Source organism: Tenrec ecaudatus, chromosome 18 (genome assembly GCF_050624435.1).
Source record: "Tenrec ecaudatus isolate mTenEca1 chromosome 18, mTenEca1.hap1, whole genome shotgun sequence".
Taxonomy (NCBI): domain Eukaryota; kingdom Metazoa; phylum Chordata; class Mammalia; order Afrosoricida; family Tenrecidae; genus Tenrec; species Tenrec ecaudatus.
Genome location: NC_134547.1, coordinates 70,487,183 through 70,510,182, shown reverse-complemented (window position 1 = coordinate 70,510,182; position 23,000 = coordinate 70,487,183). Strand labels below are relative to the sequence as shown.

General features: G+C 59.5%; 1 protein-coding gene across 1 annotated transcript in view; it reads right to left on the bottom strand.

The window, feature by feature from the left end:
• Window positions 1-22,155, bottom strand: part of CMIP (c-Maf inducing protein) — a 169,477-nt gene extending 147,322 nt beyond the window's left edge. The window contains exon 1 of the mRNA XM_075538073.1: window positions 21,389-22,155. Within this exon, the coding sequence (XP_075394188.1) occupies window positions 21,389-21,688 (300 nt within the window). The 5' untranslated portion in view covers window positions 21,689-22,155. The remainder of the gene's footprint in view (window positions 1-21,388) is intronic.
• Between the last annotated feature and the right edge of the window lie 845 nt (window positions 22,156-23,000).

Here is a 23,000-nt window from a genome sequence, read left to right as displayed (position 1 = left end):
GTCAATTGCATCTGAGAGAGCTGAATTTCCTTGTTCCCGTTTCAGTTGAAGGGAATGGGGGGGGGGGGTGGGAGACGGGCAGCCGGACAAGGAGGATGGAGCGTGTGGGGTGACAGCTCCCATCCATGATCTAGGAGCCTGCTCCCACCAAGCTGTCATGCCCTCACCTCACCCCACCCCCACTCCACCCCACCTCCGCCGGGTGAAGCCTCCTTAGGTAAAGTGACGTCTCAGAGCTTCCAAAATGAGTCACCCTCCAGCCTGGCCACCCCCAGAGCCACATCCCACCCACCACCAGATGCAGCCGATACGCAGCAGTCATGCCACCACCCCTGCCTCCCCAGATGCCAGGGACAGGGCCCGTGCTGGGAAGAGACCAGGGTCAAGAGGCCAGAGCCACGCAGGTTCAGGGGGGAGGAGGAGGTGCAGATTCCCTGCCTCTTCCCTAGAAGCAGGACTGATGGGTTGGGGGGGGGGGGGGTGGTCCACACAACAGGAAAGATGCCAGCAGCCATGCGGCGTCCATTCTTCTGCCCCTGCTAAGTTTACCCCTGCATTCCACGCACACAGCTGTTCATCCTCAGGCAGCCATCTAGAAAGGCTGCCTGGCTGTACCTGGCCGAATGCAGGCAGGGAAGCTAATGGGCCTCAGCAGAAGGGCAGCGAGGGCCGCAGCGGTCGCACACTTGGTACACTGTAGGACTCGATTCCAGGAAGGGCATCTGTGTTCCTACCACCCACCTTGACCTCCCCGGGCACAGCGGGCGCACGTGGGCTGGGCGGGACTGGGATGGCCAACAGAGCGTGCACCCAGTCTGAGGGGGTGGCTGCCACAGGCACGCACGCACAGTCATCAAGAGCAAGGCGCTCCCTGTCTGGACCTCAGTGACCTCAACTATAGAATGGGGACAGGGGGCAGGACAGAGAGCTGAGTGCCGAGGGCAGGAGCTGGGCGTGCAAGGTGACATCAGAGCGCTGGCCTTGGGGGTGCGACTGCTAGAAAACGGAGACCCTGGCCAATCTTCAGGGCACACTCCCAATTATCTAACGTGGACACGTCACTGTGATGTGCTTTTAAACAACACTGTGTGGGCCAAGGAAAACAGCCAGGCGGGCTGGCCATGGCTGTGGGTCACCAGCCCAGACCTCTCACTATGTGTCCCCTACTCCCCTCTAGGGAAGGCTCAGGTCCCAGGGCACTGCAAACCGCCATGTGGAGACTGGGGTCACCCCTCCCCTGGAGAGCTCAAGGGCCCATGAATCTCTTAATGGGAAGGAATGCCTACACCAGCCCCCCACCCCCACCCCACCACCCCCGCCTGCACCACAAGGACGGGAACTATGAATTCCTGCCCACCACATCCAAGTCTTCAGTTCTACTTCAGAGGAAGGGCGGGAGGAGGAGACAAACCAACAAAGGCAAACTTGAAAAAATGCACTGATTCGGGCAGCAGCAGCCTAGGCAAGTCCCAGAGAAAGACAGTCGGGTCCCAGACGTGACAATTACAGACCAGCGTCCCCTGCCTCCGTGTGTCACTGGGTCCTCAGGAATGCAACCGAGTGATCACCCTCTCTTTACTTATGCACACACCAGCTCTCTGCAGAGGTGCAAGGGGAAGTGGTGGGCAGGCAAGCAGGAGCCAGGAGTCTGTCGGGAGTAGGGGCGGTGAGCAGTTCAACAGATTCACCCCCCACCCCAAGCCAGGAGCCAAACACTGCAGGGGGCATGGCGGCAGCAGTGGCAGCAGCAGCAGCAGCAGCAGCAGTGGGAAGACATGGCGCTGCCCGCCCGCATCCCCTCCCCCATGTGATGCTGTCCTCCCCAAGCTCCATCAGAGCTCCCCATAAACGCACATGTGCATGCACACACGCATATGCACTTGTCTATGTGCACGCGTGGAAAGGTCCCAAGGAGACACGAACAGCATGTGTGACTTCTAACCCAGAGCTTGGTCCCTGGAGCCCAGCCCGAGGCACCATGGAAACAAGGCCTGCTGATCACTTCCTCCCCCTGCGCTAGAGGGGAGAGCAGCCTGTGGGGCATGGCTGATGGTTCAAGATGGGCTTGCCCTGAGCCGGAATCCACTCAGGGGCACGGAGGGACACCAGCTCTAGCCAGTCATCCCTGTGTCCCCTGATGGTCCCAAGGAAAAAAGGTTTTCTTTTGTTCTGGCCGCAGGGTGCCCAGAGTGATAGCAAAGGGAAGGGACCACCATGTCGCAAGGGTGCCCCTTGGCTGTGGAACCCCAGCAAGCAGCCTGCCACCACCCCACCTCCACCGCTGCTCCAAGGTCAAGCTACAGAAATACGTGTGTCTAAAGGACTGCCTTAGGACGTGAACATCCTGGTTCGGGGCAGACCCCAGGTACCGCCTGGAACTGGAGGTGGCCTCTTCCCCTCTGCACCTAGAGGCCCTTGGAGGGTGAGATGGGGCCTGCATCACAATGGCCGGCAAGCAGTCGGGCACTCAGGCCTTGGAGTTTATCATCTCTGCTTTTCAAGACCGTTTCTTTTTAAAAAAAGATTTCGCTTCAAACAGGAAGTGTCAGCAGTCCTGCCTGATCAATCTGAGAGCTGCAGAGGAAGCGGTCTGTCTTGCTTCCCAGTCGCAGCTTCCGCAAAAGGCAGCTCTGCCCACATAAGGCTGCCAGGCAAGGCCAGAGTCCCTGGAGGCCCAGGGTCTCAGACGCCCCAGGAGAAGACTTCAAAGTGAGGGTCTCCCAGGCCCCATCCTGGCCACTAAGACAATGACAAGCACGAGGAGTCCAAAAAGAGCCACCACCAACCACACTGTCCACTCCGCTCCCAGCCCCACCCCTACGATCTTTCAGAACTTTCCTGACTCAAGAGCCCTGGGGGTGCAGTGGTCAAGCCCAGGTCTGCGGTTCGAAGGGGGGGAGGATGAGGTAGTCAGCACCTGCAGAGACTGACCCTCGGAACCCTCCAGGGCAGTGCTACAGGGTCAGAACCACCTGGACAGGAGTGGATCATCCCGTGTGGAGAGCTGGTCTGGGCCACCACACCCCCACACAAACAAGGACTCGACTTGCATGGCCCCATCTGTCCATGTCATGACTTTCCCAATGCCACACCTGGCTAGAGTGGCCTGGCCTGAAGCTGCACTGGGCATGGCTGGCTCCAAGTGGACTGGCAGCCCTCTGGGAAGCTCCCCACCTCTGAGAATGTGGGAGCAGAGACAGTACCAGTGACAGCAGCAGCTCCCTGCCCAACTCTCAGAGCTCACTCAGGATACTCTTTATCTCACGGAACCTTCCAGGGCCCCAGCATCCCCCACCCCTGACACCCAACAGCAGAGCAGCACCAAGGTCAGGTGCCGTGCCCAAGGTCACCAGCAGGTGGCCGGGCCCGGGTGTCTCAGGGACCTGGCAGCCCTCTCAGCAATCTTAGTTCTGCATGGATGGTTCTAGGCCAGAGATACCCCAGGGGAGGTACTCGGGGGGTGCTCGCCATATGCACACCCCTGCAGGCACAGCATCAAACACCATCTCGTGACAGCCCCACCCCAAGCTCCAGGAGAATCCCAAATCAATGCAGAGAAGAACAGGGTGTTTTGGGAACATTCCAGAGGTTTCCAGGAAGAGGGGCAAAGTCCTGGCCATCAAGGATGTCTGCCGCCCCAGGCCGACAGCACCCTCACCACTCAGGAGCCCCAGAACTGCTCCCTGTGGTGTGGCCCCAGCCTGGGGCCCCACTTTCACCACCACCCACCCCTATGACACGGACTGTCCATATACCATTCCTGGAAAGCCTGGGCAGCCTTGGTGGAAGGAATGCCCTGGGGACTCACCAGACAGGCACCCCCACCCTGCTCACAAGCTTCTGTCCCCCGCCCACCTCCCACCCAAGGCCCCCCAGGCAAGATTGCAGTGTCAGGACCCAACATAGGCCTTTCTGATGGTTGAACTTGTGTCTGCATCTAAGACACTGCCCAAGTGGGGGTGGTGAGTCCCGTCCAGGGAAGTGGTGCCTCAGACAGAGACGCAAAGTCTAGGCCACCTCTCCAGACCCCCACCCTCCACCCTGAGGCCTGTCCTTGTGATCTTAGGTGCTGGAACTCCTCAAATTGTGTGCTTCACATCTGGCGCACCTGGACCAGAGGCCTCTGAGAAGGTGGGTGGGTCACTGACAAAACCCAGGGACACTGACAACCCAAGTCCTGCTGCCCAGACTTCACATGAACTTGGGGCACAAATGCCATTTCTGGATCTGAGACATCACAGTCCTCCCGCCCTCTCCTCGTGGGCATGGGGTAGGTAGGGGTGCCCACTGTGGGGAGCTGCCGCCTGCCCCCAGAATGGATAGGGTGTCATTCACCTCAGCCGGCAAGTGGACGGGCCAGCTGGGGCCTCCTGGTGAGGAAGGGGCAGGGCCATGACACAGCAGGTCAGAGTCCATCGTCCACCGTCTCAGGCTGGGCCAAGGGGCGGGCGGGCAGCATCACGAGGCCTCACCCTGGCCTCTGCCAGGCAAGACAGCCGGTGAATCAGGCCCCGAGACAGACAGCAGGTCCCCACCCCAGCCTGCACTGTGAGCCTGGTGTATGGGTCCCTACTTCAGCCTGCCCCCTGAGCCTGGTATCCCCACCTGGATTGTACCCTGAGCCTGGTGTAGGGCTCCTACCCAGGCCTGGTCTTCAGATTGTTTGTCCAACCATCTGGGTCCTAGCTGAGGCCCCACCCCCAGCCCCTGGGCTGGGCTGCAGAAATCCGACACTGGCTTCCCTGAGAAGGAACAAGGGGCCTTTCAAAGCCAGGCCCTTTTGTTCCTGGTTTCCGAGGGGGAAGTAGGGAGAGGGATGCTCAATGAACCTGGCCAGGCCCAAGTGCCCTGAAGCTCCGGAGCCCCCACGCCCAGATCTAAAAGGGGGTTGAAACTGGGTCATTTGGTACTGTGGAAACGAACTCACTATGGGGCCCCTCACTCCAAGACTGCCGCCACACACAGCAACCGACATGGCAGACATCTGAGAGCTCTGCTCCGAGCTCCACTAAGCCTCGTGATGACCAGAGGCCTGCCTTCATGCCAGACTGGAAACCAAACCCACGGCCATCGAGTCCACTCTCACTCACAGAGACCCTACAGGCCAGGGTAGAACCACCCCCGGGGGGTTATGAGACTGTCGACTCTTTACTGGAACAGGCAGCCTGATCTTTCTCCTAAGGAGCAGCTGGTGGTTTCAAACGTCTGACTTTTCAGTTAACAGCCCAACACGCAAACACTATGCCGCCGCCGCCGGGGCTCTGGAGATGGGAAACAGCCGTCACTCCGGCGTGCACGCACGACCAGAGTCCTCAGAGCTGCTGAGTGTTCTCTCTGGTGCTAGCTAGAAGGTGGTCAGTGGTTCGAGCCAGCTCGCTGCTCCTCGTGGAACAGAGGAAGCACTCTGCTCCCACACAAGACGCCAGGCCTCCAAACTGCCCGGGGGGCAGTTCTACTCTGCAGTCCCTGGGAATCGGGATGAATTTCATTTTCTGTTTACTTGTACTTCCTCAGCACTCGCAGTGGAACGTTTTCCTATGTCACAGGGAGGGCGCAGGAACCTCCGTGGAGAAAAGAGGCTTCCGCTTTTCTTGGAGCCGGGTGCTCCGTGGCCGTCTGATGGGGCACGAGAGCGGACAAGGGGCGGACAAGACGCTGTGAGGAGGTGGGCTGGTGGCTGTGCAGTGTGACTTGGTTTCCACACTGGGACCCCAGGGCACAAACAGGCCGTGGTGTCCATTCTAGCAAGTGCTACTCCAGGGATAGGCCTCCACGTGGGGGGGCGCAGTGAATACCCCCTTGGGGGGACAGGGTTCGGCTTGGCCACCTCTTTCCCTGAGGGGCCACACCCACTTGTGGCAGCAGGCTCTGGTTCAAGCCAAGTCTCTCTCCAGGTCTGGGAGGGGGTTCCCCTGAGGTCCCCAGAGAAAGCCACCCTGGCCAAGGAGGTACAAGCTGGAGCTGAGCCCCCTCTTCTGGGGCTCTCTGCTCAGACTCAGGGCCCACCACACCTTTGGATGGAATCTTACAGGTGTGAAGATGAGCCAGGGCCAAGAATACAGTGTGGCCAGGCAACAGGGATGGGTCCTGGCTTGTGACTCCCAGGGGGCCACCTGGGCAAAGGTCTGTCAGTGTGGCCACTGTGAGGATGGAATGGGACGTGTGGTGGGTGCTCAACAAACAGTGGTGGCTGTGAGGCCAGGGCAGTAGCTTCTGATGTGCAGCAGCCCCCTGAGCCAGAGCCAGCTTACCCTGGACCTGGTCTGTTTCCTGGGAGTCCTTGGTAGGTTTGAACACCCAACCTTTGGGTCAAGCAGGCGAGCACTTAGCTATTGCCTCACTGCGGTTCCCTCTGGTTCACTGACCCCAGCTCTTGGCAATGTACCAGACTATTGAGAGGTTCACAGGTGGGAGAGGTAACCCCCACCCCCACCCCATATACACACACAAAGAGAACCTTTTTAAAGGCAAATTTGAGAGTCATAAGAAAGTACAACCACATCCCACCAGGCTGCCAAACGTGGTGGAAGTTAGGAAGCAAACGAAAGGGCGAGTTAAGCTTTCATTGGCTCCCCAACTAGCAAAACACAGTGGCAGGCAAAGTCCATGACACCATCAAACAGGGCCCCCAGGGACCGTCCTCACTCGCCTACTAGAGTCACCTAGGTAACAACGTGTGACCATGGATCAATGCTGGGAAAGGGCCGGTGACCAGTAGCTGCCCTGTGGCTTGAGCTCCCCAGGGTGGCTGGGCTCCCTTCTTCCTAAGGCTGTCCTGCCCAGCACGGAGACCCTCTTGGGGGCTCCCACGCCCGGGGAGCAGGGCGCACGCCCACTGCGTCACTCAGGTGGCCTCCGTCACAGGGATGCCGCCGTGGAAGCTCTGGCCTTCGTCAGCCCCAAGGAGCCCCGGCTTCGGAGGTCGGAATCGGGACACTCGTTACAGAATCTGCCCTAGACCATTTGCAGATCCTCCAGGCTTGTTTTTCTTGACTTTTCCCCCCACCCCCACCCCCACCACACACGCACACACTTAATAGTCCTTAACCCTTGACCGTCCCGGGTTCGCTGCCATCCTGTCCCCTGAGCTTACAGGTCAGGGCACCTGTGAGGTGGCTGGCCCAAGGCCACACTGCGTAGGGGACTAAGCCACCCTCTTAAAGTAAACATGCTAGGAGCAGGCAGGGCCAACCTGGAAACCTCGGGGAGGGGGTAATCTTTAGAGAGTTCCCGGGGAACCACACCACCTTTCCAGGCCCTTATTCCCAAACTCCATGCAGCCCCTGGCCTGCGAATGCCCCAACCAGGGCTGCGTATAGAGCAAGCACGCCCAGAAGGCGCCACACAGACAAACCCTGCAGTCCCCCAGCCCGAGGCACAGTGCTCTGAGCAATAACCTACCCTCAATCTTTCCTACTGAGTGAAGCTTTACCGCCTAGAGGGCGGAGTTCCACAGAAAGCTCCATGTCTGGCTGGCAAGAGGTCACAGACCCTCTGACTGCTTTATAACCTGGGGCATGACAGGGCCTGAAAAAACAAACATGGGGGTTGGCTCTCGTGAGCCTGTCACCATGTCACCTTCTTGCCAGGCCAGGGACCGCTCACAAGAAGTCCAAGAGTGAGTGTCCCGAGGCATCCTCTCAGCGGCAGGACTCTGCCACAGAAGCAGAACACTCCCCGCACCACGGGAATGGAAGAAACTCCAAATGGCTTCGCCGAGAGGAGCTGCAGTTTAGAGAGCTGTTCTTTAGACGGCTGCATCATAGAGTCGCTAGTTACCAAGTATCCGCACAGTGTGGGCCTCCCTGGAGAAGTAAACCAAAGGGCTATGCAACACCAGGCCCTGGCAAGCACCAAGGGGCTCCCTGAGGATTGCTGAACTCTGGGCCTCCGGTCCCTAATCTATGCAATGTGAATGGCTTGGTCTAAATCAGAAATGTGGTATGCCAGCAATTGATTGGTCCTGGCTGTCTCTGGGATCATGGGGAAGTAGATGCCAGAATTGATTAGTGATGTCTGTCATAGGTAAAGCAGTGGTCAGTGGAGGTATGTATGTCAAATATTTGCCTTTCCAACTCTGCAACTGTTTAGTTCTGAATCTAATTATAAATTATATGTAATTATAAATTTATTGACAAAGTAATAGAGTGGGGGGAGTGGAGAGGAGGGAAACTAACAAATAGAAAAAAAAGAGAAGACTAACATTTTCCAAGACTGGCCATGACTGTGTTAGACAAAGCCCGAATGTGCACTACATGCCCTAGACACACACATATGCCCCCAGTTCGGGCACACGCATGCACACACATACATACATACATACATACGCACGCACAGAGGCAGAGTACATTACCCCTGCTGCCTGCACACCAAGGAGCAGCAAAAGCCTGGTCTCATCCAACTTGGCCTTGCTGTGAGCACCCCACCAGTCAGCTTAACAGGCTCTCTGCAGGCAGCTCCCCAGGGGTTCAAGCCCTGGCCCTCACCCACCCTTCACATCTCTAAGTCTCCTTCCCTCTCATCCTAGAAATTCTTCACAAGACTATCCTATGACTAAACACATATATAAATAGTGCCCTCAAGTTCTTCACACAACAAGCAGCCCATAGGAAGCAAGCAAGGGGCCCCGCAGTCCGCAACATCACCGTCTAAAGAGGGGCCCATCTTCCGGAAAGAGCGTGCACGGGACCCATTTTGTTCCACATGCTTAACGTAATGACCCGCTTGGTTGCGATGAATTCTAAAACAGCACCCCATCCTCTTGAAGGCAGCAGAAGTTGGCTCCCAAGGTATGGTTGGTGGAAATTTTAACTCGTGACAGTCTACAGAGGTGCGGGCAGACAGCAGGGGGAAACACAGGAGACAGCTTTTCTACTGACAGTAGCAGGCTGTCCCACTTTGCCTGGGACTGTTCCAGGTTTTGTATGGAAAGCCCTGGCTCCCAGGCAACTGGGACAGCCAGTCACCTGATTTCTACCCCCTGAGCTCCTACCCCTAGGCCTGAGGGCAAGGAGGTGGCAAGTAAGGAAGTCAGGGGGGCTCGGTGCACTGAGGGAGAGAGGTGCCCACCTCCTGTCTCCCCTTCTACCTGGCTCTCCACTGGCAAAGCCCAAGATGGGAAAACTCAAGGAAAGATTGCTGGCCCAAAGGAAAAGACCAGTGGACTGTGTTCATGGCTGGGGTGTCCAGGGAGCCAGACCCTGCCTTCTAGAAAATTACACAGTGCACTGGCGGGGAGATTTGGTGCCTCCACCCAGTGGGGTGGGCTGAACAATTGCACTTGGGGGTCACACTTCTTGGCCCAGAGGAAGTCACCTCCCTTCGAGGCAGGACGCATGGTGGCACTGGGGGGTGGAGGCCTCCAGAGCCCGTGGGCTGTGGCTGTGGTTGGGGCACAGGGTGACTCTTCCCCTGGGAAGCTTAGCCGCAGCCTCACTCCCGCCCAGTGCATGTGTCAGGGGCAATATCGTTTGGAAAATAAAAGCGACTTTCAATTCAGTTTTTAAATCATATTGTCTGAGATCAAAATCTTATTTCCCAAGCACTGCTGCTGAAAGCTGAGGTGTGAACCAACAGGAATGTCCCCATGCTCCTCACGGCAGCTGCCCAGCCTGCTCAGACCATGGCCAGGTGCAGGTGGGAGGGGTGGAGGGTCTGCTCACCAGGCCCCGATGCTCTCCTGTGCCCTGTCCGACCCGCCTCTGGACACTGAGTTCACCAGACAAGGCCAGGGGTTCCTAGAAAATAGAGAGGCGCCATCAAGGGGCCTGAGGCCTGGCCTGCACCTCGAGTGGGTGATTTGGATGGCAGGGCCAAGTCCACCTCAGAGCAGTCACAGGCGGGTAAGGCTACGGTCAGGCCACGGTCATTCCAGCGGGGATAGCAGTCCCAGAAGGGATGATGGTGACAATGACAGGGGACATTTCCTGGGCACCCATGACACGCATCCCTCCACTCTAACGCTGACACTCACAACAACCTCAGAGGGGCAAGTGGAGATGGGCCGAGGGCCGAGTCATACTGCTGCACCAGGGCCTGGAAGGAAACATCTGGATCCAAAACAGATGGCCAAGGCATCCCAAGCACCCTGGCCTGCAGAGTCCCTCTAATGGCAGGGCAGGCATGGGGAAGCCGTGGGGAAGGACACCCTACCTGGCTGGGGTGGGGGATGGGGGAGCGTGCCAGGCGCAAGGACACCTGCCAGAGGGTGGGGGCTAAGGTCCTGTGGGGCACCCTGCATACCAGAGGGGGGGGAGCGCCCACAGAACACATGCTCTAACATAGCCCACGAAGTCAGGGTTCTCCATCCCACTGGGGACTTAAAAGTCCACAAAGCTGAGCTTCTGCAGCTCCCAAGTGGCTGAAACCCCATGTGCACCAGGTCCTGGAGAAGACTGGGGGGATTCCCACCACATTCTGCAGACACTATGGTGGGCGGCTGTCCCTCCTGGCATCTGCCTAGCATATAATGCACAGGGCAAGAGAGACACAGAGACACCGTGTGCAGAGCACGTGGCCATCGTGAGCACTCAGAGCAAGACCTGGCCCTGCCCTGCCTGCTAGGTAACATGTGCTCCTCCGGGAGAGAAGAGGAGAGGGCAGCCCCCGAACCACTGACCTGGGTGACTTAGGGAGACGGGACTACGAGGGGGCACCGGAACCGCTGACATGGAAGCACAGCCGGGCGGGGGTGGGGGGGAGCGGCAGCAGTGGGACCAAGGCACACACCTGCAGTGGACCACGAGCTTGAGCTTGCCTGGCCTAGTGCTCACTGGCCATGGGGCTGCCCAGTGACTCCTGAGCATCAGGCCCTCCCGGCTGAGAACACTAGGACCGACGCAGGCTTGGTTTGAACTGCAGGGCACAGGACACCAAGAGCCGCCCAGAAAGGGCACCCTTCTGCCCACATACCATCTTCCTTCCTCAGGCCCTGTTCTCAGCTTGGAGCCAGCAAAGGCCACTGTGAGCCTCTGGGTCCCCTTGCTCTCAGTCCTCGGCCTTACTCCCTGCCTCACTCCAGACCCTGCTCCTCTCTGGGCCTCAGCTGGCTCATCTGTAAAACAGGACGCTGACGACAGTGCCTAGCTCAAGAGAAGGAGCTGCACTAAGTGGCTGCTGCTGTCCTCGTGCCCTTCCCCGCCCCCCCCCCCCACCATCTAGCCTGAAACTGTGAGGGCCTCAATTTCCCTCTCAGCCCCTTATGGGATCACAGGCAGCTGGGAGAATCGGATCCTGGTAGTCGATCTGCAGTGCACCCACCACCTGGCCCCGGCCTGGCCAGCCCTGCCGAGGCCCCCGGTCCAGGAGCAGCTGGGCCTGGGCTGTTCATGTTCCCTCTGTCACGGGGTCATGAAACACACACGTCAACAAGTCATTGTTCCCTTTTCGGAGGAGCAGCTCTGCGCCGGCCGCCTGAGCTGCTCCGACCCCACAGCACTTCCTCCACTGCAGATGGAGCGGGCTCCCAGGCCTGCATCACCCTGGCCAGCAGGGCGGCATCTTCCCACAAGGCCACAGGAGGGGAGGAGGGGGCCATGTGAGGCAGAGCACAGGCAGGAGGGTCGGAAGGAAGCACCCTTGGATAACCCCCTGCAGCTGCAGCCATCCATCCACCCATTGACTCAGCCACCGTGGGCCCAGCTTCCCCATCTGTGAAGTGGGGAGAATAATGGGTGGGCTCTCTCGGCTTGTTGTAGGGACTCGACCCTGTAACCCTCCTAGCTCAGTGTCTGGCACCTGGAGCAGCCACCATGGTGGTCACCCCTGTGACCTCCGGGAGCTTCCCACAGAGGCACCCTGGGCTCGGGCGCATCCTGAGTGTGCTGGGGAAGCCACATCCCACAGGCTCCTCCCTACTCCAAGCCTCTCCTGGGGAACCTTCCCCCCACACTGCTAGCCACCCTGCTCCAGAACCACCTCTGTCCCAAGACAAGAAGCCCTGTGGGTGTAGGGGTCGTGCACTGGGCTGCTAATCACAAGGTCAGCTGTTTGAACCGCCCAGACACTGCCAGAGAAAGATGAGGTTTTCTGCTCCCATAAAGACTGATGGCCATGGAGACCCACAGGGGTGTGCTCCCCTGTCCTGGAGGACCCTGAGGGTCAGCGTCACCTCGAAGGCAGGGAGTTTGGTTCCTGAGTCTCCATCCCAACACTCCTCTTGAGGCTGCAAAGCGACGCAGAGGCACAGAATCAATTCACAGCCGTCTACCTGACCACTCACCGCAGAACCACTCCGCGTGCACGTCACATCACTCGGGCCCTGAACTCACTGGCAGACTCTAAACGGAGACACCCATTTACTGCCAAGGAAGCAGGAGGCTGAGGGGCATGTATGAGCACCCTGCAGACGTACAGACATCTGCGACATGCACAGACTGGTTGCGGGGGTGGGGAGAGGGGGGCAGTGTCAGACCTGGGCTTCACACTCAACCCTGGCCCCACACCGCACACCTGCTCTGAAAGTGATGCGCACACTCTGTGCCTGGCACACAGTGGGGACTCAAGAAACACCGCTGCCATCAGTGCCATTGCTGTTGTATCTGATTTCCTGCCAGAGAGAGGGTGGCAGACTTTCAAACCTGCCACCACCCTCAGAACCACTGGGAACCAGGGCAGAGCCGGGGCAGCTGAAGGGGGCATTCCCAGGGAGTGGACCCACTTCCCAGGGCCTTACATCCTGCACCTGGCAGCGAGTCCCTCCAGATGGACCAGATGGTCCTCAGTGGAAGACCTGGGGGGGCAGCAGGACGGTGACAGTGATGGGCTGCTGGGCCCCAGAGCAGGGCAGTTGAGTGGGGAGAGGCTTCCCTCTGGAGACGTCATTGCATGAAGCCTCCAAGATAGGAGGATACTGGTTACAACACTCACTAGCCTGCCCCAACACAGACAGACAGAGCTGCCACGCCTCTGGCCCGCTCCGGTGTGCTGGGGGTACCGGTTACAGCACTCACTAGCCTACCCCAAGACAGTATTTCTACACCATTGGCCACGCCTCCCAGCCTCCCAGTGGTCCGTGTGCTGATGAGCAGGCTCACCTAGGATGGAGGGTGAGCCAATGGGAAGCCAGATTCTCCCCCCAGGCTGCATTCCTGTTTGTCAGCTGGTCTGGGCCTCTAAGGAACCTGGGACTAGCTCAAATCGCCTAAGGAAGTTACTAGCCATTCCAGGGTTATCTTGCCTCTCCTGACAATCTTCCTGGGCCAGCCCCAGCTAGCCCAGCCTCAAGGAATTGCCTGCTCCCCGGCAGGTAGGCAGGCGGGCAGGACGCTCACCTGAGGACCGGAGAATCCGGCTCATCTTCCCTACTGGAGAGTCATGTGCCTAGCCTAACCCCAGCCCATCAGTCCTTGATAAGCATTCTTGATCCTATCGTCCTGAGGGCGGAGTGGGGGGGGAGCAGCTGAGCTCAAGACAAAGGGGTAAAGACTGGGAGGCAGGGGCCCTGGGTTTGAAGTCCTGCCAGACCCAGTCGTCAGCTGTCAGGGGCCTCGGTAAATCAGATGAGGGGCCTGTTTGGGGACCTAGGAGCGGTGGAAGGTCACTGTCATTTTAGAAAGCTCTGCTGGGCTTTCTAGAGCAAGAGTCTCTTTAGAGTGGACCACACACTCCTGTCTTTACTCATGGAGACGTGAGTGGGGTTAAGAGTCCAGCTGACATACACACAACAGAAACCCTAGTAGGGGCTCCACCCACAGGCAGCCTAGCCCCTGCCCATCCTCCATGCCCAAGATGTTTTAACTGATGGCCACAGCACCAGAAGCGGAGACCCCCACTCAGCATGTAGCAGGTGGTGGCGCAGGGAGTTAGGGAACAGATGGCTCCCAGTGGACTTGGCAGCCTCCTTAGGACTCTAAGGAAAGGTTCTGCTCTGTCCCTCAAGGACAACCCTGTCTGGTCATTTCTCGGGTGGGTCCAGCCTCAGGGCCTTTGCATGTATACTCCCTGGCCTGTAATGCTCCTCCCCCAGGTAGCACCTTCTTCCCTGACCACAGCCCCAGTCCTGGCCAGTGCCTGCTGTTTCCCCCAGTCCTGCCCACCACCTGATGGATGCCCTGGTGTGCTCAGTGTATGTCGCCTGCCCTCCACCGGGTAGTCCCAGGAGGGCAGGGGCTTGCTCTCTGCTCAAAGGGCCCAAGGGAGCGATGTGTACTGGCTGAATGAATGTGTGAATGAGCTGTTGGCCTAACCTTGCTCAGCACTGCCATCCAGGCAAACAGGAAGTGCCTAGTGCCTATGATCCTGTTTACAGATAAGGGCAGGGGTTAGGTGACCTGCCCAAGGTCTCTAGCCAGGAAGTTGCAGGGCTGTGGAGATGCAACCTGGCCTGTCTGACGTCAGACTCCATGCTCTCATCACTCCACTGCCCCACCTGGCTTCTGTCCCTCCTGCAGAAATACCTTCTCCAAGGGGTCTGGGCTCTGAAGGTGCCTGCTGGAGGCAGAAGCAGGGAGAGCCCTGCAGAGCTGCCTGTGGCAGCAATGTCCAGTAGCCCCTCTGCCTCCCCAAACCCCATCTTTGCCACCTTTTGGTTACAGCTGGAGCCAGGATGGTGGCAGTGTTTAGCTGCCTCTGCCTGCCCCTCCCCCACCCCGCCCCGCAACCCACCCTGAGAATACCGGGGCCTCAGTAAAGAAGAGAAGCCCCCACATCCTCCCGTCCTCTGGCTGCCCTCCCGAGGAAAGCAGGAAGGCTGTGGACACACCGGGTGCACTCATGACGTGGAGCAGGAAACAGCCGCCTGCCCTGGGCCATACAGACCCCAGCCTCAGTGACTTGCTCAGAGGCCTCCACTCCCCAGGCTCCACCCACAGGGACCCAGGCATTCAGAACTCTCTACCTCCTTGCCCCTTGCCCTTCCATCCTTCAAGAGAGGGCTATGGTTCCTTGCTAAGCACTCTGGGGCCCGTGCTATTCTGCCACTGCCCACCCCCCACCACCCCAAAGAAGTGAGCAATAGAACATTCCAGTTATCACATCAGAAACGATGCCACTGACCAGAGGTAGAGAGCGCCTTGCTTGAAAGGCTGAGAATGACCTAAGTTCACAGGCAGCAGGGTGCCACTGTGGACTGCTAACCTAGAAGTCGGCAATTCAAACCAACCAGAGCCCCTCTGTGGAAGAAAGAGGAGGCAAACTTCATCCCTGAAGATGTACCGCCTTGGAGAACCAATGAGCAGGTTCTATCTACTCTGTCCCCCAAGGGTCACCGTGAGTTGGCATTGACTGGCCGGCTCTCTAAAACTCAACTTGCTGCCATCCTCCGTGGGCTTCTGAGAGACTACCACTGTCTACGGGAGCAGAAAGCCCTATCTGTCTTCCCGAGGAGGAAGACAGCCCAACCCATAACCACTACATCACCACGGCTCCTCCGACTGGTCAGCAGTGGGTTTTCAACCTAACTTTCCACCGGTCATCAGTACAGGCATAGTGACTTACACATAGAACCGCTAACCCAAAGGGTTACCAGCCGGTCTGCAGCAGAAACACAAGGCTTTTCCGCTCCTGCTCAGAGTCACCGTCTGGGAAACCCACAGGGTCAGTTCTGCCCTGCCCTACGGGAGCCTATGAGTCAGCATTGACTGAGTCCATCGGTAGGGGGCCACCTGCTGCCCTGTCACGATGGACCTCTGAGCAGAACACAACGCAGCTATGAAAAAGACCAGGGAGCCACAAGATACACAGCGTGTGGCATCACTGTCTGAGAGACACAGGACCAAGGTTTGGGGAACAGTGTATGGGGGTCAGGGCGCGGAGGATTGGACTGAGAGAAATGCCCTTGTCAGCACAGGCCCGGATGCGGGGTTTGCACTGACCTGGGGGGCGCTTTATGGTTTCCATTTCCACAAAACTTAGTGCTGCTTTATTTGTCCTTTATGATTTCATAAACAAGTTAGCCGGTTTCTGAGGAACTTTTTAAATATCTTGCAACAGTTTTGTTGCCGTCAAACATGCCAGAGCTTCTGCTCAGCACCCCTAACTTCTCCAAGTGCCCTGCTCCGCCTCCTCCTGCCTGTGTGCAGAACTCTGCGGTGCTCTGTTGGGGCAGCAGGGAACAAGGTACTGAGTGACAGCTGCCCAGAGCAGCCCTACTGCGCACTCTCCGTCCTGCCAGGTGTTTGCGAGATTCTCCTCCAGTCTTTACCCCAACCACACAAGTAAAGGTACAACCCTCCACCTGACAGGTGGGGGAAACTGGGGCCCTGAGAGGGAAAGCAACGTGCCACAAGCCACACAGCCAGGTCAGACCTCAGAATCCAGACCTAATGACAAGTCGGCAAAACCAGAACTCCCACTCCGACTGTGTGGACACACAACACCGGGCTGCCTGTATTAATCTCGCTTTAATCCTTTAATCATGACCAGTTTCAACCACCTGGAGTGTCTGTCTTTACAAACATCTCCAAGGGTTCCCAGGGTGGGGGTGGAGGGTCATGGCGAAGACAGCACCCTGGAAACGCAGCACCCACAAGCAGGAGAGTCGGTGCCAGAACTAGCTGTGGCTCAGGTGCCACGGTGTGTCCCCGCCAATAGCAGGTGGATGAGGGAAGCCCAGCAGCCAACCCAGGGGCTATGAAATGCAGGTGTCCCTCATTTTCCACAGCTTCCCAAATGCCACCCACGGGTGCTTGGAAACACACCAAGGCCTGGTGACAATCCTGCACCACACAGGTCTATCAGTCCATTCTTCCAACAGCTGGGCACACTGCGTGTCTCTTTGCCGACTCTGGTCAGTCTCACAGTAGGTCAACCATTCTCCACATGATCTCCCACACCCACCGGACCTCAGCTCAGTGTCAGCGTGACTTTCCGACTCACTTGAGGACCAGACACCCGTAGGTGCCTCCCTTGACTGGAATTGATCCTGCGGTCCCACTGAGGTCCCCCTGGGCCACCTCCCACCTGGATAAGACGCTGCATGGGGCCGGGCAAAGGGCAACATGGACAGATCTGGGCAGCATCTCTGCCCACATGCACTTATTTACTCCCAGCAAGGGCTGACCATGCTGAGAATTTCTGCAGAAAACTTCCGATTTCTTCCCCTCTGCTGTCTCTGCCGCTCCCCTCAGGCCCCCACTAACCACGCAAGTTATCTGTGGAACAAGCTGGATAAACACTCCACAATCTTCTTAGGGCAATTGGCATTGAAAGGGGGGCAGGGGGAAAATCTGCCTTTACTCGCTAGCTGCTAAACACGTTTAAAACAAAATAAAAAGTCAGGAATGCTGGACCTACCTAGGACAAATGATAGAGAGGCAAATGAAAAAAATGAACCGACATCGACACGTGTGAGAGCACCCGCGCACGTATGCATATACACACACATGTGCGTGCACAGCATTGTCACGGGGCCCGTGGCTCCTCTGGGGGACACAGGTCTGAATTCTCCAGCAGGAACCACATGATCTGGGCAAGAAGGCTCCAAGCTTAGCACCTGACACAGCAAGAACCCAGAAGAAGGTATCCCCCCACCCTCCCAAAGAAAGCACCCATAGACTGTGGTAGCAATTGTACAATACTGTTTTATGTGATTGATGGAATTTATGATATATGTAAGAGCTCTCAATAAAGTATTTTTTTAAAAAGCACCCATAAGAAGAAGGAAAAAGCTACAGAGCACTAAGGTGACCTTCTTGTTAGCAGAGCTGCCCGGGGACCTCACGACAGGCACAGCAGAGCGGTGACAATTGAACAAGAGGGCCATGATGAATCAAGGCAGGGGACTAACGTGCGGTGAACGGACGGATAGAGGACGGAGAGCCCTGATCAGGACCTGCCATTCTGAGGTGACATCGGTGGGCTGCGTTTGAACCCTGATGACAATGATGATGAGATGAAGGGGTGAGCGGCTTATTTGTGTGTCTTGGTGCAGAGGAAACAAAGCCTTCTTCTGGCTGACAAGCACGGCTAATAGGTGATCAGATTCAACCCAAGGTCGGGGATAGTAAAATGGATCCTGGGCTCCCGGGCTGGCTACCACCACACTGGCGGTGGCAGCAGCGGCAGCGACAGTGGCCCTGAGAAATCCAGGAAGGCCCAAGGAAAGAAAGGAGGGTTGGGTGGGAAAGAGGATTTCCCCGCCAGCCCTGCCCTGCCCCCTTCAAGTGCAGCCGGCAGGTCACATGTGAACCTGAGCAGGGGCAAATGGCTCCCAGGTCAGTGACACTCCCCCCTCCCCTGGCTATTTCCTTCTTTGTTTCTGAGCCTTCAGGATCCAAAGTCTCCAAGGAGCGCATCCACCCCGGCCGCCTGGCCCGGGAAGGATTTAATCAGTAACCCAGGCTCCCACCTAATCCCCAGGAGGCAAAGTTTACGGCCAGGCCCGGACCCGGCAGCCAGTTGCTTTAGCTAGAGACAAGGAGAGGGGTCCAAGGACCCTAGGCTGAGCCTCCTGCACCCCTTCTTGCTCTGCTGGACCTGAGGAACACCCAGCAGGGACTCCAGGACAGGACAGCCCAGCACTCAGGGTGTGGGGAGCTCGGGCTGCCGGCCAGGTGGGACTTGGCCACAGTGTGCTTCCACCTGGCCCTGCGCAGCGGTGGCGGGGGAGGCAGCTCTTGTTCAGGACAACCAGCCAGTGCATGGTACCAGAGTGGACACATGCTGCAAAGCCTCTGGGTACAAGCAGCCCGGGCTCCACATCAGTCCGTCTGGGTCTTTACTGCAGCCCGTACCACTAATGGGATAAGAACCAGATGGTCTGGGGTGGGCTGTTTGCAGCCTTGGATGATGGCCGCTGCGTAGCAGGAGATGCCCAATAGGAGATGTACCTGGCCACTCAAGACGGGGCCAGCAGCAACCACTGAGCCTCAAGGGCTGAAGGGGCGGGTGAGGTTATTAGGCTGAACTGAGCTCAAACTCACCTGTTTCATGGGGGCTAATATCTCTCAATCAAGTGCCAGGGCAGCCCTCTCAAATGCAGACAGATGACATAATGTCCAGGTCACAGGGAACCCCCTCCACAGGGTTCCCACTCCAACAGCCTCATTAAGAGCCAGGTCCTAGGTGGCAGAAGCCCCACCTCCATGCCCACAGGACCCGTAGGGAGTGCTCACTGCACAGCAGGGGCAGCACCATGGATACCCCTGCTAGGGAAGGATGGTAGCAGTGTGCCAGGCAGCCCTGGGCACTTCCTCCTAGTTCATTCTTCCACAGCTCCTTGGGTGAGGGCCTGGCTCAGTAGAGCCGTCTGGTTCCTGCTCCCCAAAGAGGCCCGAGTGGCCTGGCCGGGAAGTGCCACCCGTCTCTGCTGGCCAAGGTGGGTGGGGGCCTCTGGTCTCTTGAGAAACCAGTCCCCAGCTGTGGCCTGGCCTTCCGCTCTCCCTGATCCTCTCTTACACACACACACACTCACACACACACACACACACACACATACACACACCACCCCCCCTTGGGCAATGGCCGTTAAGCTGGGGGTGGGGGTGGGGGGCCATGTGCCTCCCAGGCAAGCTCCCCCTCAAACCACAACAGCAGCAGCCTGCAGACCTCCCTGGGGATGGCCGTGCCTCTCTCGGCCATTTTACACTCCTTACTGGTGCCCCTTCGCCATGGGGGGTGGCAGGGACCACAGAGAGAAATAATCATCCAAACATCCAAAAGCCCCCTCCCTCTCAGCCAGGTGACAAATCTCAAGTAGGTGGTGGGGACTTCAGGTCCCCAGCAGGGGGAACAACTGAGCTCACAATCCCCCCTACCCCCTCTCTGAGCACAGGCCAGTTTCCTGCACCTCTCCCTCCATTGGCTTCCACAGGGGCCTGTGGCTGGATTCAGACAGAACCAGCCCAGCTTACCCGCAGGGACCGCCCGCCTCGCAGCGCCCCCCCCTCCCGCCCCTCACCGCCAGCCTCCCAGCAGAGGCAGCTTTGCAGATACTGCACCAACGTGCCCTCAGAGCGGAAACGCTGGCGTTCCAAGCACGTCGGGCCCAAAATCCGAAAAAAAGCCTGGGTGGGCCTTTAGCCCGTTCCAGGGCTTGGGGGGTGGGGGTGGGGGTGGGGGGCACGACGGCCCCAGGAGTGTGGCGGCTTCAGCTAACTTTTCCCCCACTCCCCATTCCTCCGTACCCGTGTCAGGCCTGTGACACACAGCCCTGGGAACATGGATGCCGGGGGGAAATGTCTCCACACGCTACACGTCTGACATGCCATGGAAGCGACACAGTTTCCTGACCAGTTTTCCTGGCACAGGTGTGGGCAGGCGTTGGCTCCTGCCCCCTCCCACTCTGCTCAGTAAACAGGTTCACCATGGGCCCCCCCGGGGTGAAGTGGGGAGTGGGGGTGGGAGGCAGGCTGTGCATTCTGGGGAAGACCAACCACCTCCCCAGAGAGGAGGGGGCACCCCCCAGGCCCAGGCCCAGGCCCAAGCTGGAGTCAGTGTTTTTTAACTGTCCTTGTTTCAAAACACAAAAGCATCCTGTTCACCACGGCTGCCACCCGCCACCCCCGCCCCACGACCCCAACACAGCTGTCTTCCTCCATGGACAAGGCAGAAGGCCACCATTTGCGGGTTTGGTTTCAGAAACATCATCAATGGCTCCCCCCCCCTCCTCATCCAGCTGACCCAGTCCTAGCTGTGTATTTGAAAACAACAACAAAATACAAAACACAACCACAAGCAACAAAACACACGCGCGCTCGCACACACCACCCTTCTGCAGACAATGCAAAGCCCAGGGCTGGAAAAGCAGCTTTCACCATTCAACTGGGCCATTCCGGCAGCTGGGGAGTGGGGGTGGTGGGGGTGGTGGGGGGTGTGGGGTGTGGGGTGTGTGTGTGTGTGTGTGTGTGTGTGTGTGTGTAAGGGGGGGAATCCAGGACCCCCTCCCCCTCCAGCTCCAACCTCCCCAGTGTGCAGATGAGCTAGTCAGAAAGGGAAGCACCCAGTTTCACCTGCCAGTCAGCGGAAGGAAAAAGAATTAACACACACAAAAGCGACAACAACAAAAAACTGCTACACTAACGAAAGAAAGAAACTGGCATTTCGCAAATTCTTGAGGTATTTGAGGGTTGAGTTAGGGGCCTTTTTGGTGCCCCACCCCAGTTGTGTTTTGTTCTCTCCTCCACACCACGAGCTTCCAGAAAAGGGAGCCCCCACCTCCAACGGGGCCCCCGGCCCGCGCCTACACGGCCGCATCCACCCGAAACAGCCTGGGCGCACCAGGTCCTGGGCGTCCGGCTTGGGGTGGGCCCACTCAGTTCCAGGATTCTCGGGGTCTCCCCGGACCCGTCTAGGGCTTTAGATCCCACAGCCTGGGGGGAGGGGGGCACCACCACCACCCGCAGGCCCAGGCCTGGGCCCAGGTGCAGCGCAGGGGGGCAGCCAGGGGGGGCGCCCCTCGGCCGCGCGCGGGGAAGAGGAGCGGGGTGCAGCCCGCCGCCCAGCGACTCACCGTGGCGGACGCCAGGCTGTTGTCGGCCAGCGTTAGGTGGTGCGGCTCCCAGCGCCTCAGGAATTTCGAGGTGAGGATCTTGCTGAGAAAGGTCCGCGGGTGCCGGATGACACAGACCTGGATGTCGCCCTCCTGCAGCAGTTTGTACCTCATTCCGTTGCAAAGCAGCAGGGCCCGGCGGCAGGGCACGGCGCCCATCTTCGTGCCCTCGGGGGCCGACGTGTCGCCCCCCAGCAGCGGCTTGGTCTCCTCGATCTGCCGGGGGTCGCCGCCACCGCCCGAGCTGCTGGTCAGATCCATGGCCGGGCCGGGGGGAGGGGGCGGGGGGCGGGGAAAGGGGGCTGTCCTGGACGTCTGGGGCGGCGGGGCCCCCGGATCCGGCGGCCCGCACCCCCCCACCCCTCGGGAAGGTGGGGGGGTGTGGGGCTCGGGGCGCCCCCGCAGGAGAAGGGCTCCGCGGGCGGGGCGGCGCTGCGGGCGGCGCTCCCGGCTTCCTCCTAGCTGGTCGCGTGCATGCTCGGCGCGGCGGACGGGCTCGGCGCGAGGGACGGAGCGCGGGAGAGGAGGGCGGCCGGGCGGGCGGAGGCGGCCGGGGGGCGCGGGAGGCGCGGGCGTGTCTCGGTGCGGCCGCCGCGCGCCCGCCGCCGGCCCGTGTGTACTGTACGTGTGTCCGCGCGTCCGTCCGGCGCGAGTGTGTGTCGGGCGGGGGCCGCGGCGGGGGGCGGGGGCCGGCTCGCTGGAGAGATTGCAGAAGCCGCTCGGCCGCGCGCCGATTGGTCCGCGCGGGGTCATGTGCCCGCCCCTCTGACGTCAATGGCGGCAACGGCGGCGGCGGGCAGCGGAGCCGCAGCCGCTGAGCCCCGCGCGGGCGGAGGCCGGGCCGGGCCGGGCGGGCGAGCCGGCGGGCTGGCCGCCCGGCGGGCGGGGACCAAGCGCGGCCGCGGGAGGGGCGGCCCCGAGGGAGGGGGCGGGCGGCGCGCCCGGACAGGCCCCGGGCAGGGCCGGGCCTGGAATGCGGGGGGCGGGGCCGCGGGGGCGGGGCGCTGACGTCACGCGCGCCGCGCCCCCGCCTGTGCCCAGGCCGGTGCGGGGCTCAGTAACCCGGTCGCGGGCGAGAGGGTCCGTGCGGTGAGGTCCGGGCGCCCCCTCGTCGGCCCAGCTACCCACCGACCCCGTGCTCCCAGCGCACACTGCCCGCAGGGCTCCTCAGAGTGGCCCTCCATCGCCCAGGAGACGGACCCTCTCTGTGGGCCCATAACAAAGCCCTGCGCCCCTCGCGGTGCCCTCTCAGGGGTCGGGGTAGTCAATGGAGCCGTCAGCCTGGGCGCCCCGACTAGGCTCCTGAAAGGACAAGCCTTTGTTTGCCGTCTGTCGCCTGAACGGAGTCTCTTCCTCAGAAGCAAGGCCCGGTGGGTTCCCGGCCTTCTGCAGAGTACCCGTCTGCGCCCCGAAGGGGGGCCCCCCGCTGTGGACCTAGGAGTGTGCCTGTGCACCACTTGGAGTTACCTAAGAAGTGGCCCACGGGGTCGGCCCTGCCATCTGCCTCTATGTTGTCTTCCTCCCAACCTCGGTCAAGATGAGAAGGAGGCGCGCTGCTCCCAGAAACTCAGCC